Source organism: Buteo buteo, chromosome 12 (genome assembly GCF_964188355.1).
Source record: "Buteo buteo chromosome 12, bButBut1.hap1.1, whole genome shotgun sequence".
Classification (NCBI taxonomy): Eukaryota; Metazoa; Chordata; class Aves; order Accipitriformes; family Accipitridae; genus Buteo; species Buteo buteo.
In genome coordinates, this window is record NC_134182.1 from 8,784,537 (window position 1) to 8,801,977 (window position 17,441).

Sequence of the window (17,441 nt, forward strand, 5' to 3'; positions counted from 1 at the left end):
AAAGGCTTTCTGTTTTGAAAACTAAGTCAATACTTTCCATAAGTGACCAGTTTAGAATGCAAACTACAATGCCTGTTCATTAGAGAGCATAAAAATAAAAAATTATGCACTGTGCTAAGCACACCAAATATGCAGAACCAAATGCTGAAACATGGCAAAAGAGCAGATATACTGGAAAATGAGCATATGAAGGAATGCTTTATTACTAACAAAGCATCTATAGATCTGTGTACAGTGGTTGCCATACAAATTCAGTATTTAGCAGTCACCACCCTTTTTGTCTGAATGTCACTTTATTTCTCAGTGCAAAGTGACATTCATTTCTCAGGGACTATAAGGTGTTTACTTCTGGCAAACAGCAGCTTTAGTAATGAACACGGTATGTAGCTATAGTAATAATTTAATATATACATATATACACACAGACACACACAAAGTATACTACATTTTCCACTGAAACCAAAAGTAAACACCATTAAATATTTGTAAGCCAAAACATGATTTTAAGTGCCTAAATGACTGGTTAACACCTACAGGGGGCTTTATTATTCAAAGGAATATGCTTAAATAAAGTTTTATATTAAATACTTCGCAAGAAAGCAAAAATGAGGAATAAAGGACCTCACCAAAACCCCCTCCCCCCAAATAAAAAACATTTTTGAAATGCAGATTACTTAAGCACTATTCTGTTTTACATCCTGATTAAAAATCTTTAAGAAATCACTTAAACCTTGATGCGAAAGACCTAGGAGCGAAGTATTAATAGTGGCTCCTCACCTTGAGGTGTCAGTTCTGCCACTGGCTTCGCCTTCACTTGGATCCCTCAAAACAAAGTTAAGGTTGAGATTCAATGATAAAGGTGAAAAATAAAAGTTAAGAAAACCTACATCTAGAACAACGTTAAATAGCTACTGAACAAAAAAAATAATAAATTAAAAAAAAATCAGTATAATAATGTCAAGCCTAATACTGTTTAATAGTATTTTTTCACAGCTGTAATTTTAGTTTCCCTTTATGGTACCTTAACTTCTTTCAGCTCTGACATGTAATTGTTTAATTTTTTTAAAACTGATGGTAAAATTAACACTTTGTTCTCAACCTACTGCAGACAGAGCAATGGCCACATGTAATTCCAGCAAGCACAGAGGAGCAGTTGATCAAGGTGGTCCAGGAAGGCTCCGCTCTGCACCCTTCTGGGCCAGGCCTTTAGACCTCAGTCCTGAAACCACTTAGGTACATGCCCATGCTTAAGCACACTCAAGTAATTAAAGACAGGACGTGCCTAAGCATTTCTGAGACCAAATGTTTGGAGCCCAGTTCAGAAAGGTTACTTCAACATCTGCTTAACTTTAAGCAAATCAGCTGTTACATTGACTTCGGTAAGATTACCGGTGAGCTTGAGCTTAAACATATCTTCTTATCTTGTTGAATTAGAGGTGTGCTTTACCAAGGAACAGTTTTATATTATGCCTTTTTAGTCTGAAGCAGCTTGAAAAATATCCATAGATTGTATAAGCCACTTACGTACATTCCTAGTGCTGCTGTACAAACATTTTAGCACCAAATTTCAATTAGCTAATTAATACCTTCAAAACACAAATACTTTAGTAACTAACATCAGAGAAGTATCATTTGACATAAACCATTGATATGAAATACTTCCAATATCCTATTCATTAAGCATAGTCATTATGCATTTATTTTATATACTTACCAGAAAAGGCATTTACCTTTGCCAAAAGATAGTAAAAAAAGTCTTTCATGACACTTTCTAATCAAAGTATTCTTTAAACCATTATTTCCTGAACAGTACAGAAGTTAAAAGGCATGCAGTTATGTGATCCAACTAAAAGCACAGCAACCCCCCCACCCCCCCAAATCTCCACCCATGTAAACCCAGGCACTAGACATCTCAAACAACCCAAAGTTAAAAAACCAAAAAACCCCAAAAACCAAACCAACACAACACAACAAAAAACCCCCAAACACCAACAAAAAAGCCCCACCAGCAACAAAATAAACAAAAACCCTACAAGGCCTTCATTATATGAAAATGTATTTCTAGCAGTATAAAACACAATAGGAAATTGTATAAAAGTATTCTATAGAAAAGATCATTTTAAAATACATAAATTTATAATATCTTAATTCTAAATGCAAAGTTTACAATATTATTTTAATATTGTAGTTTAACATAATGGCAATATTAATTCTTTGATCTGACTTCAAAAAAATTCAACATACCATTCCTTGAAATAACAATGAGCTATAATGCAAAAAACCAGCCTGTGCTCTTGAAATCGGTTAGTTACTTAGCAGAATATACCTTTCTTCCCATTTGGAAATCTACACTGAAAACACAGTTGACCAACTTCACTGTTAACTTTTTTTTTTCTTTTTACAAAACAGATAACAAACTCTCTCCCCCCAACTATGTAAGTGCTGGAGATACCAATAACAGAGGATCATAGTCCCGTATCTTCAGGTTTCTGAAAAAAGAAAATCATTCATATATATATATATATATATTTTTTTTTTTTTTTTTTTTAAGGTCATCATAGGAGGTATTACTTGGACACACACTGATGCACTATCAGCTCACCAGGTTAAATCAATTTTATGAGGAACATCACTGCATTTCTAGTTTTCTCTCTTCTTTTCCCTTGTAATATCACCTTACACAATTAATGATATTTTACTTACAGATTTGCAACTACTAGCTTAACCTAGCTTTGAATTTATCTTTTTCTTTTTTTTTTTTTTTAACACATAAATGATAGAATCCAGTACATAACAGCATGATTCTGCAAAGAAAATAGAGGTTTCCAAGACTTAATTCTGTTGTAAAATTGACAATAATGCAGTATGGACACATCCATAAGTAGGCTTAAGAATTATACGTATATCACCATTAGTAAGAGGCAAACTGAAAATTAAGTCCCCTTTTGGGAAAACTATTGTGACTGCTAAGTCAACGGTCACTTGATATTAAAGAGTGTATTTAAAAAATCTTTCCCAGCACCTCTCCTCACAGTATTGTTACTGCTAGCATCATCACAGGAGTGAACACAGCTCCAGGATGTGTGGGTTTTCTTCTTTCAGAATCCTGAACTTATGTTTGAAGAAACTGGTAACATGATATGAGAGGCTGCAGGATACCGAAATATTAGTATTTCCAGACATCCAGACTAATGCCCACTTCTAAGCTTCTCATTTATTCACAAATTTTAGAATTCCCTGAAATAATTTGTTAATACCTATTCCCTCTAAGCACAGCAATAAAATAATTGTAAATCTAGCCCTTGCAACAAACTGCACCCAGCTAAAAAAAGTAAAATATTGTTAACGTTAAATAATGACTCATTTTTAAGTCACTGCTTTCAGTATTTAAAATCAAATGAACCTAACTTAATTGTAGCATCTTTGTATTTTAGCTGTAAAACCAGCAAAAAACCCTTTTGAGTAGCGTTCTCTTGCTCCTTTAAGATAAAGAAGCAGAATAGCTGGTGAAACATAATGGTTACAATATACACAGAGAAGTAAAACAAGGCAGGTTCTGGAAGGAACACACAAAACAAGCAGCATTCTAACTAGATTTACATTTACTGGAAATTCTCAATGACTTTGCAATTATGGCCCTAGTTATAGGCTGGGCTTTTTTTTTTTTCTCTTAAAAATCGAGGTACTAACCTGCGAACAAACTTGGAAGTTATCTTGCTTATTATACCAGTTGATGTCCCTCTTCTAGCATGTGCAAAAGCACCGGTTTCATGTGATGGTGAGGCGGGCGGTCCATTGTAAGTGGCATTACGCCGCTCCCTTAGCTGCTCACCATGGAAAGTGCTTCGACTTGAACTCCCCCGAGGAAAGCGGGTTCGGTCTGGAGTGGTAGTGCTAATACTATGAGCAGACGGGGAAGCAGCAGGCACTCTTTGAGTTGCACTGCTGGGAAAACAGAAGCATAAATAAAGAGAAAGACTATGCTAGAAACCCTCCTACATGACAACCATTTTTCAAAGATAGGAAAAAACCCCCGCTCTTGATTTTTATTTTTTTTTTTAAACCTGAATCTGCTACTGATTTGCTTCTATGATTCTTACTTAGAAATAATCAAGAGAGATTTTCATTGTAAAATCAAATTATCTCAAGTATTAAGAGCAGTTAAAAAAGTATATACAGATAACAGGACAAAGGAAAAAGGTAGAAAAGTCTGTAGTAAGATCTGAAAGTGTTCCCAGCCCTCTTCCGGAAAAATATGTTCATCAAAACCTTTAACACACAAGCACTCCAAAAACTTAACAGATACTTCTTAAGTAATTATCTGGCACAAATAAATGTATAAAGCTATTTGGGCATTTAATAGCAAGAGCAACTATACTATGGTGCTTTTAGACAGAAATGAGCCTAGCAATCTACAAAATCAAGAGGTTAACATTTCAGTATTTCATTTGAATTCATGGTGGCCAGTGTTGAACAGTCCTGTCTATTAGTTAAATTTTTAACTACTTAAGTTTTCCAGAAGCTTCCAGAGGGAGGCAGTCAAGGAACTTCTTTAACTGTATGCAAACATGTGTGATGAACGAAATCAGGCTTCAATCATCTGTAATACCCACACTACTTGAGTAAGCTACTGTTTTGAAACAGAATGCAACGTGACAGTTTTGAATAGCTTACAAACATATTGAAGTATATCGTGAACTGAACAACATTTTTAAAGTGCACAGCATTAAAGAAATAATAATCAATTTGTTACCTTGGTCGGTAAGCTTCAGTGCCATCTTTGATGGTTGGCAGTGTAACTTTTATAGGATGACCAGACGCAGACATAGACTTTTGATGTCGAGGCCGTGTTGATACAGCAGAAGCTACTGCAGAGCCTGCAGAAGATGTGCTACTCGCAGACATTTCTGTTAGGCTTTTACCATGACAGCAAGGCAGGAGAGACAGACAAATGAAAAGGGAGAAGAGAGGTTAGTGTAAAAACCCATAGAAAACAGATAAAATAACAACTCATTTTTTCTTTTAGAACATAGCAAGTGCTGTTTAAATAACCAGAAGACTGAGTGACTGGGCTGCCTTAGTCAGCTAAAGTAAAGGATACATAATTCTGAGAAAATTATGTTCATCCACAAATCAAATCACCATATGTGAAATTAGGCCTTTTCATTCCTCCCAAGATTAAAGCTTATACACACATTATTCAAACTAGTGAAGAAAGACTACAAAGAATACATGGAAATAGTAAAAAGTACTGAAAAAGAAATTCGCAGAAGACAAATAGATTGATTAAATAGAATCTCCTTTCATGAAGCAAATGCCCTTATTTTCAGTTAAAACTCAAACACCTAAGATTTGAAACATTTGGAACTGCTGTCATATTATCACTTGGAAGTGACTGTGTTTTTAAAGCACCTCCTCTGGACTATCCCAGCCACTGCTAGGCTGAGCCAACCCTTTCAAAATATAGTTCCTTCTACTGGTACTTTTATTTCTGCTTTGCCTAAGTGGTGAGGAAGAAAATGAAAGCAGCGGCAAAACAATTGTGTTATTAATTTTTAAAACAAAAGTCAAATGACTTAAGCCAAACTACAGCTTTGCCTCTACAAGCATAAACAAAACTGCGTTAATAATGTATTAGCAACAACAGTCCCAAAGCTAAATAATATTTGTAGCAAAGAGGTAAAAATCTTGGATGAATAATCCAATGACACAAGATGTTCAGCTACACCAAATCCAAATTCAGCTGTAACACAATATATTGTAGGAAAGGCAAATATACAACTCAAAAGAAAATTGTTCTCCTTCATTTTTCAGAATACACTCAAAGAGCTGAGCATATTCATTGCACTCATGAAAGGAACAGGGATTAAGAATCGTCTGTCTCTTCAATACTATAGAAAAAAATTTAAATATAAACTGTAAAATGAAAAACTTTGAAATAAAATATAATTCTCATTATAGTGGTCTTGGTATTAAATCTATTGAAATAAAAACTTTATCAATCTTTGTGAGACCAGAAAAATTATTTTAGTATATATATTTTAACCCTAAATCTAAAAAATGTGTGTTATCTTCTTTCTTTTTAAAAAAGGATTGTTACAAACTTTGTTCAAATATTTTAAACTATACACAAAAATTTGGAAAGACACTTTTGAAAGCACCCATCTAATAATTTGAAATTACCTCCTTAAAGCACTTTAAATAGCTGTACTTTACATGTTCCATAGCTCATCATTTTCGTATATATCAACAGCTCTATACTTTTCCTATTTCCAAAATTAAATGCATCATTAAAAAATTCAAACACTAAGACAGAAAACAAAACCAAACTAGTTTACTAGATTATGTTATTTCATGCTAGGGATTTTTTGGTTCATTTTACCGTAACTGTTTTATTTAAATAGCTTTAAAAAAAATAATCAGAATAAGATCTATTACTTTAAACTAAAAAAATAAAGTTTTTATTACTCTCCATTAAAGCCAATGTTTTATTTTTTCAGTCAGGTACAGGGGTTAACACCAAGGATGAACAGAGAACATATTTTAAAAACCAGTAATTGTGGCAGTGTTAAATACAATAGTATTTAACAAAATATACTAAATGGAGTGTAATTATCATCCCACATACAGATACAAATTGGTTACCATCACTACTAAAATATTATTTAGGCCAAAAAATGATATTGAAAAGGATTGTCAAGTCTTAACAATTTCAACTTTTTGAGTGATTACCAGAAGAAATGAAAAAGGATCACTGTTAGGGTGATCCATCTGATGGTCTCCAGCAGACTTGCCTACTTAGTTGTGAGCATAGTTACTTTACTCTGTGTTGGAAGACAACCCCTGGTAATAAATGTGATTCCATAAAAAAGAGGCAAAGGCAGATCTACACGTTTAGTTATAAACTTCATCAGAAACATAGAAACTGTGGTGGAAGATGAGATGAAAACACACAGTTGGACTTCACGTATTTCACACCATGCTTCATAATGGTATTGATTAATTGCATAACCTGCTTCTTTTCTATGCCTCAGTTTTTGTACCCAAATTTATAAGCAAGAGAAGTTGAAGAATACCTGTTGTCCTTCCCATTCTGTATTGCAGAATAGCGATCTGAAGAACGTTCACAAACGTAAGTATTCCTCCTTGTCATTCCACTACCAGAAAATACATTATTCTAGAATAGAATTAGGACTAAAATTAAATTAAATACTTTCTTCTACTGTATGTTATGTTGTACAAAAATGTAAGCATTGGAAGCAATCAAAATAGAGTTTCAGCCGTTTATGTATATTCTTAATGTCTTCAAATGTACCAAGTTAATCTGTTGACACAAATCATTTATATCATCAGCTATTTTTTCCAATAGCTCATTCACCATCTTATTACTGTACCTTTGAGAGTATGCTAAAAGAAAACGCAGACAAATTTAATTTTGCTGACACTTGCTTTACTAAGTAGTATTATCCAATTCCCATATACTATGTTACTGAATTATTTGTCTCTGGGATCAAAGGAACAAACTAGAATTGCAGAGAACACATCTATCTGGCTGGCTGACAGGCTTCCCTGTGCAGATTAAGTTGCCAACTAGAGCTCTTTGTTGCCCCCTGTCAAAAGAGTTTTCAAGAAAAAAATGAAAAGATTATCTATGTGTGTCAGTTGACACAGAAATTATGATACAGATAACATGGCAAAAAGGTCTTGTAGGAACAAATACTGACAGGACTTTCCTTCTGTTACTAATTTCAGTTTGCACACACTTCATAAAATACCTACATTCTCCTCCTCCCCCTGCCATGCACAGATTAGCTGCTTAAGACTTACTTTCAGTATATGACATGCAATTCTCAGTTTTTAATACAGTACATACTGAATTTGGGGTCGGAGAGGTTTGCAAAGTGCTAACTTCCCATACTGATGCATGCTTGCAAAAGATTTCAAATATACTAAACTTAGGTACTGCAGGACATCGTGAACTCTGCAAGATTTACTCTGTGTTTAGTTCTCCCTCATCTACAGTTTTTCAGCATTAGTATCACCCCACAGAGACTACTGAATAAACTGCTTCAAAGCCAATTCGTAAGGGAGATTAACAACTGGAGTAACTGTTTCTGAAATTAAACTCTCCTAAATTAGACTAATATGATGATGGTGATAAATGTTTTTAAGAAATCCTGCCTTCCCCAACATCGTATCACCCTCAAAGTTACATAAAAGTACTTTAACATTATCCACATTAGCTTTGTTCATTTTAAATGTTTGAGTTTTAAAAAAAATTCATTTTTTTTGTGTAAGCTGCTCAACCTTAACTACTGCTGCAATATCAGAAACCACTATTCCTTAATCATGCCCATCACAAAGTCCCCAAAATAGTAACAGAGCTAAAAATGTACAAATACTGAAGTTGCCATTAGCAAGTAAATAAATTTCTCATTTTTCATAGCAAAGATACTCCATTTAATCAGTTCTCACAAAGCAGAGAAATGCTGTTGACATATTGGCTTGTACCATACATGACTGTAATCAGCTTTGGGGCAATATAGTTTTGGGAAAGCTCAGATATGAAATCTAATCTTAGAAGACTCAAAGTTCCTGCATGCAATCCACACAGCCATAATTTCATAGACTCTTTGTGGGGGGGAAGAAACTCTATGTAAAATCTGAAAAAAAAAAAAAATATGTTTAAAGCATCTGTGGATGTATCGCAGACACAGCCTGCAGCACATTTAGAGTTAAATGAACTTCAGCATTTATTTTGTTTAAAGAGAATACTAGCAGAAACGCGTATCATCATCCCGGAATATCCAAGCACATAGAATCCCAAAGGACAATGAGAATTCTGCTGCCCACCTACTGTACTAAAAGATGGCCAGAATTTTTGTATTTAATACAGCATGTCCCTGAAATAGCAAAAAGTGTACTTGAATCTTAAAATTATGATTCATGCATATTTCTTTTTTTTTTCCTTCACATTAACTCTTGCTCCTAAGTAGCTGTTTAAACACTATGCAATATTTTTTCTTCGTGTATCCTAAACACCAATACTACTGCACACGGAACTTCTACAAGGCAAAACAGATGCTTTCACATTAGGAGAGACAGACTCTCTCATTTGGAACAAAGATGTCTGAGGCAGTAATATGATAGTGGTTTACAAAGCTACGAATGATATCATAACAGAAGAGCTAGCAAATTAATAATTTCTTAATACAAGAACCAGGTTGTAATTCATAACATCAACAGGTACACACACCAGGAAACAAGTGGGTTGTTCTCCCTCACCTCACCCCATTTCTGAAGTCTAAAACAAAGTGGTTTCAGAAAGCTAAACAGACAAATTTACAGAGAAAAAGTTCATGAGGGATATTACGTAGGATTATTCAGATGAAATCTCTCATTGAGGAAGTCCCTTGACTTCCTTGTAGATACACAAGCATTAGAAACCAGAAAAAGAGCACTCTGTATTGGCTCTGTTATTATGTTCTTTCCCTAAATATCCACTATTTGTCTTGACAGATCTTCAGTTTGCTCAAGTGCAGACGTTCTCGTGCTTACTGTTATATTAGTGTTAGAAAAAGTAAAGTTGTGGGGGAAGGGAAAGGTTTATTTTAAAAGACATCCACTGTAGTCTATTTCTGTCTGCCAGCAAAAGTTACCAGAAATAGACTTAGTGGCTTATTCAGTAACCATTATGTCTATAGTAACCTTATACTGCAGATTTTGTTTAAATAGGGAAAAATAAATATAACAAGCCAAAAGCACACACACTCACACTGGGAACTGTAGTTGATTTCTTTCTTTCTGGACCCACAAGTGGACTTGCAGCCATCTCTCCTTTGGATCCCACTGTAGTGCTGCTAAGTTTGCGTGAGACATCCTTGTCCCAGTCTTCTTTCTGTTCACTTTCCACACTATTTGCCTGAGCCCTTTTCGTGTATGACACAGCAGGAGGAATTGAGGGACCAACTGCCAAATAAAACCAGTATTAATAAATATCTAAAAATAATCACTGCATTTTTCTTGGCCAAAATAGTCTAAATATAATTCCCGAGTCCAAAAAAAGCATTTGAACAACTATGACTACAAACTCAGCACATATACCAACCTATTAAATTGAGCTTTGACAGGCTATATTCTTTTTACCCACTCTGTCTTCATTACCAATTTGCAGTTCAGAATTAGTTCCCATTTCACATCAATAAGTAAAACATAGAAGAGTATTTTAATTCTCATTTTAAACCCATGCAATTTGTGCAATATTATTAAAAAAGGAATTAGAGGATACTCTTCAAATTGGGTTTTTTTGGTACTTTTTGCCTCGTATCTTTTCCTCTGAACACTATGAAAAATCCTGTTCCCCTTAAAACCCTAAAACTACTTTGTTTAAAAGCATGTTTATACTTGGAAAAATTACAGTTCTTTCCCCCTCATCATTCTTTAAAATGCTTTGGGGCAAAACCTCCATCAGTAGAATTTTACATTCCTTGAAATAAAATCACATCAGCTGATTATCTTCGCAATATTGGTTACTTTTTTTGAACACCACCATCACCACACTAACACAGAGTAAAATAGTAAAAAAAAAGTGGGGAAAAAAATTAGAAATTACAATGTAAATTAGGCAAAGCACCAAACATTTTACAAATATTTCTAGTAATTTAATAGTTCTCCAAGGAAAAAAAAAAAAAAATCACCTTTCATTTAATGTTTTAAATATGCATTCCTTTTTGATGTAATCACTTTCACCTGAAAATGTTTCCTGAATACTTGGTAAAATTGTTGTCTCTTGGAAACAAACAATTTGCCCCCAACTCCAAATGTAGTGATTAACGTCACAGTTTGCTGCCTTTGAGTTTATCCAGACCAATATTTGGCCATTACTTCCTAAACAGGAAACATCCTCAAGCTCTTATTTAGTGAGTCAAATTTAGTGAGTCAACCAAGTAACAAGTCCAAAAAATTAAGTCAGTAAATTACATTGACCCAGATTTACCATAGACACGTTCATACAAATAAAAGCATCACAGCGGAGCACAATGAGATACACAACAAATGCACAGAGTGGTGGACCTGCCAGGTTCACAAAACACTGCACATTCAGACTTAAATTGTGTATGTTACTTTACTTGTTGGAATGTCATCCCCACCATGATCACTGAACCGCCGCTGTTTCTGATTCGTTGATATACTCCGTTGGACCTTCAGGTGAGCAGGAGACTGCACAGAACTGTTGTTGAGGTCGCTGCTAGGACGAGACCTTTGACCCAAGTTGCTGCTGGACAAGGACTCACCTCCTTCAAACTACAAGAAAAACAGTTTTTCAAAGCATAAACAAAATTCAATATTATTGGTACTTTTATGGCATAAATAAAGTGAAGAGTTCCAATCACAGGCATTTATTTTTAAATTTAAAATTGTATCCAGAGTTTAATTTTCTTCAAGATTAATTTTATCACTTCATCTATGTTTAATGTGCTTTAAAAATACACAGCTAAAGCTAAGAAGTTAATGAATGCTCAAAATAAAATTAGAAGAATCTTGACAGTAACAAAAACTGTGCTATCTTAAAACCAAAGTCAAAGAATGGCTCCCCTGGCTTTTTTTTTTTTTTAAGCTTAAAGAGCATTTTTAGCTTCAGAACAATTTCAAAATGCATCAGATTGAGTCAGAAGGGATAAAAAAAACAAGTACTACTGATTCAAGGATTCTTTATCGCCTTCAACACATCTTTATAAGGTATGTAACTCTGCCACTGGTTTGTTGGTATCTAAGAAGCCTAAGTTGTAAGTAAGAGCAGTAGAAAAGACAAATACCCTCTTCCAAGCAGTTGGAATCAAAATCATTTTAGACAGATTCCCTCCATGCTCTGCCATCACAAGGGAACACTGGTTCAGAGATGTTGTGGGAAAATGCACTTAAAGGTGCATATATCAGATCTACACTATCTTGGAAATGAAGGAAGGCCAATGAAGCAGCAGGGAAAAAAACCACAAACCCCTCCTTCAAAAAGCAAGCCTTGGTCTCAGCTTGATTTCTCAAAAATCCCTGTGGTCCCAAAAGATCTACAGATCCCTCCAGTTACAAAACAGTCAAAAGATCTTCTATCACAAATTTATTAATGACTATGATGCAATTATTTATTAAATAATAAAATATACTATAATATAGTATATGAGTGAGAAAGCATGAGTACATTTCTGAGAAATAAAGGACGTCACATCTTAGTAGTTAGAAGAATAATTGCTCTAGTCAAATTAACTATTTAAGATTTTAACTGTAAACACAACAGGAAGAAGACTCAGCACTTAGAAGTCATGCCACTTCAAATTAACAGCAAGCTTTTTTAAAAAGCAATTTAATGTATTTACAAGCAAATGTGAAGATACTACATTCAATCTATTTCTTCATATGGGAACTAACAAGATATGCAAGAAGATATGAAAAGGGAAAGACATTAATAAGTTATCTATCACAATATTTTTTAAAAGATGTTACAAAATAGTTCATAAGAACATCGACAGCCAGAATATTCAACCCAGCCAGATATTAAGGCCAAAAGAGAAGATATAAGTTAGGTAGCACTTACTTCAGGTGGTTTTCTACCTAGAAGCAGATAAGTAGCCATGACTTCATCGTACTTTTGGTTTACTAAAGACTCATGGATTTCTTCTCTTGAAAAGCCCATTGTGACCATAATGTCTAGAAGTAAAAAAAGCTAGATACATTAGCAGAATAAGTGCTTGGGTTTACTGACAACTTAAGAACAATGCTAACAGAAAAAAATCCTTATAATTTAACAGGTAACTAGGATTCAACTCAACCAGCATCATCTTTGCCGTGCAAAATCAAAAAGGCTATAACTCCCCTCTTTCATTGTTATTTTCTTCTTGAAAACTCTGAGCTATGTTATTCAACATAGCTCAACATTATTCAACATTAAATGTTACTCAACAACCAAATAAAACACTGGCAAATAGAAAGCATGAATAGCTACAGGGCCAACAGAGTATCTTTTTCCAACCACGGTGGATAAAAATCATTGTCCTCAAAAATAAAAAGTTTCCTTCTGCTTGTTGAATTCTGTAATCTTACTTGTCTTTTGCTGTGCTTGTAGAGATTCACATCAGCTCAGTGAAGTCACAGCAGTAGTTATAAGGAGGTCATTGTAATGAAATTTCTCATTTAAATAAAAAGAAAACATTTTACTTGTATGATAAGATTGTATCTCAAATTTGGTAAAAGAGTTTAGTTTGACTTACAAGATAAAATTGCCTATGTGCATCAGATGCAACATCCTTGTAGAAGTCTTACCTATTCTCTTGGTGTCGTTGAAATCTGGTTCAGGCTCAGTATATGGCTTTAGTTCTTCTTCTTCATGGCCAACATTCATCCACCGATCCTTCATAATTTGCTAAGAAAAGAAATGAGCCTTAGGTCAATATGCCATTTACCATACCCAATTAAATCTGTGCTAGATGGGCTGGGGAAAAACAACTTAAAATTCATAATAATCTGAATGCTGCTCTTTCTCTCACACATCTTCCCCTCGCATCTTACAGTTTCTTCTTTTATCTTTCATATCCTTTCGTTTCCATTAGTTCACCCCCCCCACTATCTACCCTTTACAATACAACCCCCCCAACACCAAAAATATGACAAAAACTACTGAAAGAAAAAAACCTGCAGTTCCAACACACAAAAATCTTTCATTTTGTATCCTTCACTTCCACTGTCTCTTAATCACATCTTGCCAAGTGCCTGACACTCATGCCCTAAACTTGGTTAAGATCTCTAGATGTTACTACAATACCAACTCCATCACAATAAATAACCCCTTCAAATAACAGCAAAGGAAGCGTTTAGAAACTAAGGAATATTTCAGGAGCATGCCGATGCTTCCTACAGTCATTTGTTTCAAGATTGTGATGCCAACTGGTCATTTTTTCCTATGGATCTTCTCACTGCACTTGACCTAAATACATTCACAGTTTGGCTGGAGGGAGAAATGCCTCTTAACTCTCTCTATGCCATGCAGATATTTACTTTAAAAATTTCTCCTGCATTCTTTGGAAAATTTCCTTCTGCTGCAGCCTGGATCTTTTATATGCCTGCAAGATTGATCAGCTGGAATCCCTAACCACCACCACAATTTCTCCCTAAGGACATATTCATCTTTTTTAAAACAGCTAAAAACATTTTCCTTCCTACAGCAACAGGCACACATGCCTCTTTACGGACAGATGCTAATATCACTCACTAGATTGACAGAAGAGTGAAACAAGTGCCAGCAAGTCAAGTTTCCCACAGCCTCCAAATATGCCTTGAAAACACCAAATTAAGTTATTTCTCACAAAGAGCAAGAGACTCAATTTTCCACTGATATAACCAAATTCTTCGTATGTAGTGCTGCTGCCAAATTACAGACCCAAGTAGCTGTATCCTTACAAGAACAATACAGAACTTTGTACTGATACAACTTTGGCCAGATAACATTTTGCTGACAATAAGACTTAAAGATTTGTTCCAAGTTCTGCCACAGAATTGATTTTTTAGCTTTTGAGGGGGGATAAAGTAGAAGGGATTGTGAACACGTATTGCTATACTGCATTTCTGGCACACAAAGGATGAGTCTATTTGAAAATAGACTTTGGTTATGTATTTGTAGCCTTTCAATAACATGATAGACTCCCCAAAGAATACTATACAGTATCTACAATTACAATTTTTTAAAGATACTATTAATTAAATCTAAAGTTTAAGCATGATGAAGTGTTTGGATGACAGGAACCACAGTGCTCAAATCCTACCTCCCTTTCTTGATTCTTCATGAATTAACAGGCAAACCCAACAATTCCCACTTACAGTTTTTCATGTCTCTTCAGTAGGTGGATCTACAGTTCAATGTAATCTGCTCTAGGTTTCCATCTGTTAAATATCTAAACTTTTGCTAGCTTCTTTTAAATACATGATCTCATAGGCGTACTGAGTTATTGTACAACTCTTAAAACAGGCTCTTACAATCAAGCATTTTGAAGTGACACAAATGATCCAATTCCAGGACCAATATTACATCTGTGTAAGTTCAGCTGGGCTTCCAGTCAGCTGATCAAAGAGCAGCAGCCTTGATCAGGGTATTTAAACATCTGACCCAAATGGTATTTTTTAAAGATAACCCAAACTGAATTTCAATAAACTAGGTATTATTGATGAGGTGTCCCTCAATTTTCAGGAAAACTATCTAATAAAAATTTGGCCTGGATCAAGACCTGTCTGTCTCAAAATTATTTGCTTTATTACTCTTTGTAAGCATAAATCTGCTCTGTGGGAATCTCACAGCGTTGCTTTGCAAAGAATTGAAGACTGGGGGGTGGGGAGAAAGACTTTGCTGAAATCCTAATGGTTAAGAGAGATCCACATATTTCCTGACAATGCATTTTTCCCATCTCTTCCTGCAAAGATTTACTATTTTACAACAACATTCTCTTGCTTCTAAAATATTTTCTCTCTGTTGCAACCGTTAAAAATCTAGATGAGCCATTTTAATAAAAATTTGCCTGGTCCTTACCAGAGGAAAAGTGCTAAGCCTAACCCATACAGTGCTGATCCTGTGTCAGTCTCAGCTTTGATGCTAATGTCACTGACAAACATCCTATTGGACTGTCTGGGAAAAACATGCATGGGAACTGAGCGGGTATATGGCTGGGACTGAGCAAATAATTAAAAGACAAAGCACAAACAAAAATCCTCCCCACCGAAGATGACATTGTCTTTCCACTTTTAGAAACTTCTAATAAATATATACTTTCATTCTAAATATGTATTTTTAGAGGTACTCAGACGGAAGAAATAGTAATTTCTTTTCAAACCATGTACCATAGCTTTCTAATCTGACAAACATGTGATTTCAGGAACATTAATTAAAAAAAAATTTGTGATGTGTCTCTCCCTCAGATTAGCATACTGATCAATGTCCATTATCACCAGTATTTTCATACTGGCACAAGACACACACACACCCCCCCACACACACCCCCAACATTTACTCGCTGTCTTCCATACAATCTGACAACTATGCTGTTCCAGCGAGGCTGTTATCCAACACCTCTCTCCAAGGACAGGAAGGAATTTTTTAAGAACTGGATAACACTACAATATCTAGAATGAAAGTGAAATTAGATCTGAAGAGAAACTTCTGAAAATCCAGAGGGAAGTTCAATAAAAGGAAAATCTATTTTCCTAAAACTTATCATGACAGGAAAAAAAACCCCCAATCTTTCACCATCTTCAAGTGACTACGCTCTTACTATTATGTCCTCTAGACAGTAATAAATGCAATATAATTAATGAATATCAGTAAAGTAGAAGCCACTATTCACTATTCTCTTCAGCACAGATTTTATTCAAGTTAAAACTATTTATAAACAAGTCACAAACCACCATCAGCTTGAAATAAGTTGCATGCAGACAGAGCTCAGTAAATGCATGCTTCCTTGCGCAGGTAGCATCCATGCCAGGAAGCATAAATCATGCCACTACAAATAAAAAGCTGCTTAAAAGGGATTTATTTTCTGGAACACCATCCACTGCTGCACAAGTATGCACAGAAAGATGAAACAAAAGTCACTGGTGATTAACTCATGCAAATACTATTTTAAAACCATTCTATTTATCTTCTGCTCTACTTTCATCTCTATGGTAAGTAGATGTTATTTCAAAAAGTCTCTCTTTGTTAAATAATTCACAAAATAGAACAGAGCAGCGTTTAGAGTGAAGTCTACACAAAATATTTGTTAAATATCAGCTCCAGAGTCATCCAGCAAGTACATGCCAATACTGCAATCTTGAACAAAAGATCCCCTTAAAAACACTGAACCTTTTAGACACCTTATAAGTTATGCACAGCTATTCTCTGCATCCCATGAAGAGAAAACCTAATTTACTAATTAAAAAATAATAAAAATCATAACTCAGTAGAAATGCTCAAAACAGATTTTAGAGGACACAGCAGGTATTATTACATATTTGAATTTTCCAGCTATTCAGAAACAAAGCTACTAGAAGGGGGAAAACAGTGGACTGAAGAGAAGTAACTAGCAATTATTAGCTTATCATTCAAAGAGTTCTTACTGTTTATCTGTATTATGGCACTAAAACAAAACAAAAAACCCACATAGTTTTCTATCACAGTTATTCTTCTTGTATCTGTCCTTTTTCAGAAGTCATGCTGGAAATGGTTAGCTAAGTCAAAAATGCTTATGGTACTGTCTGCTGTTGTTTTTGTTTTCCTGAAAAACTCCAAGCAGAAGATATGTACCATCTTGTCCTGCTTTCCACACATTTTTGAACTAGCTCCATTATCTGACCAAAACAAACAGGAGCAGTTTGCACTTTGAAATGCTCTTAAACGATAGTCTGTAGTCAGCTACAATTAAGGTTAG

The 17,441-nt window shown here is 34.8% G+C and overlaps 1 protein-coding gene across 8 annotated transcripts in view; it reads right to left on the minus strand.

The window, feature by feature from the left end:
• The window catches only part of MARK1 (microtubule affinity regulating kinase 1), a 60,834-nt gene that overhangs the window by 3,476 nt on the left and 39,917 nt on the right, over positions 1 to 17,441 (minus strand). For 3 of the 8 annotated variants that reach the window (XM_075042602.1, XM_075042608.1, XM_075042609.1), the window contains 8 exons: positions 13,315 to 13,414; positions 12,590 to 12,702; positions 11,130 to 11,304; positions 9,776 to 9,969; positions 7,077 to 7,177; positions 4,754 to 4,915; positions 3,691 to 3,945; positions 778 to 822 (listed from right to left, as the gene is read on the minus strand). In XM_075042602.1, the coding sequence (XP_074898703.1) occupies positions 778 to 822; positions 3,691 to 3,945; positions 4,754 to 4,915; positions 7,077 to 7,177; positions 9,776 to 9,969; positions 11,130 to 11,304; positions 12,590 to 12,702; positions 13,315 to 13,414 (1,145 nt within the window). The remainder of the gene's footprint in view (positions 1 to 777; positions 823 to 3,690; positions 3,946 to 4,753; positions 4,916 to 7,076; positions 7,178 to 9,775; positions 9,970 to 11,129; positions 11,305 to 12,589; positions 12,703 to 13,314; positions 13,415 to 17,441) is intronic. The other 5 variants (XM_075042605.1, XM_075042604.1, XM_075042603.1 and 2 more) reach the window with 5 other exon arrangements.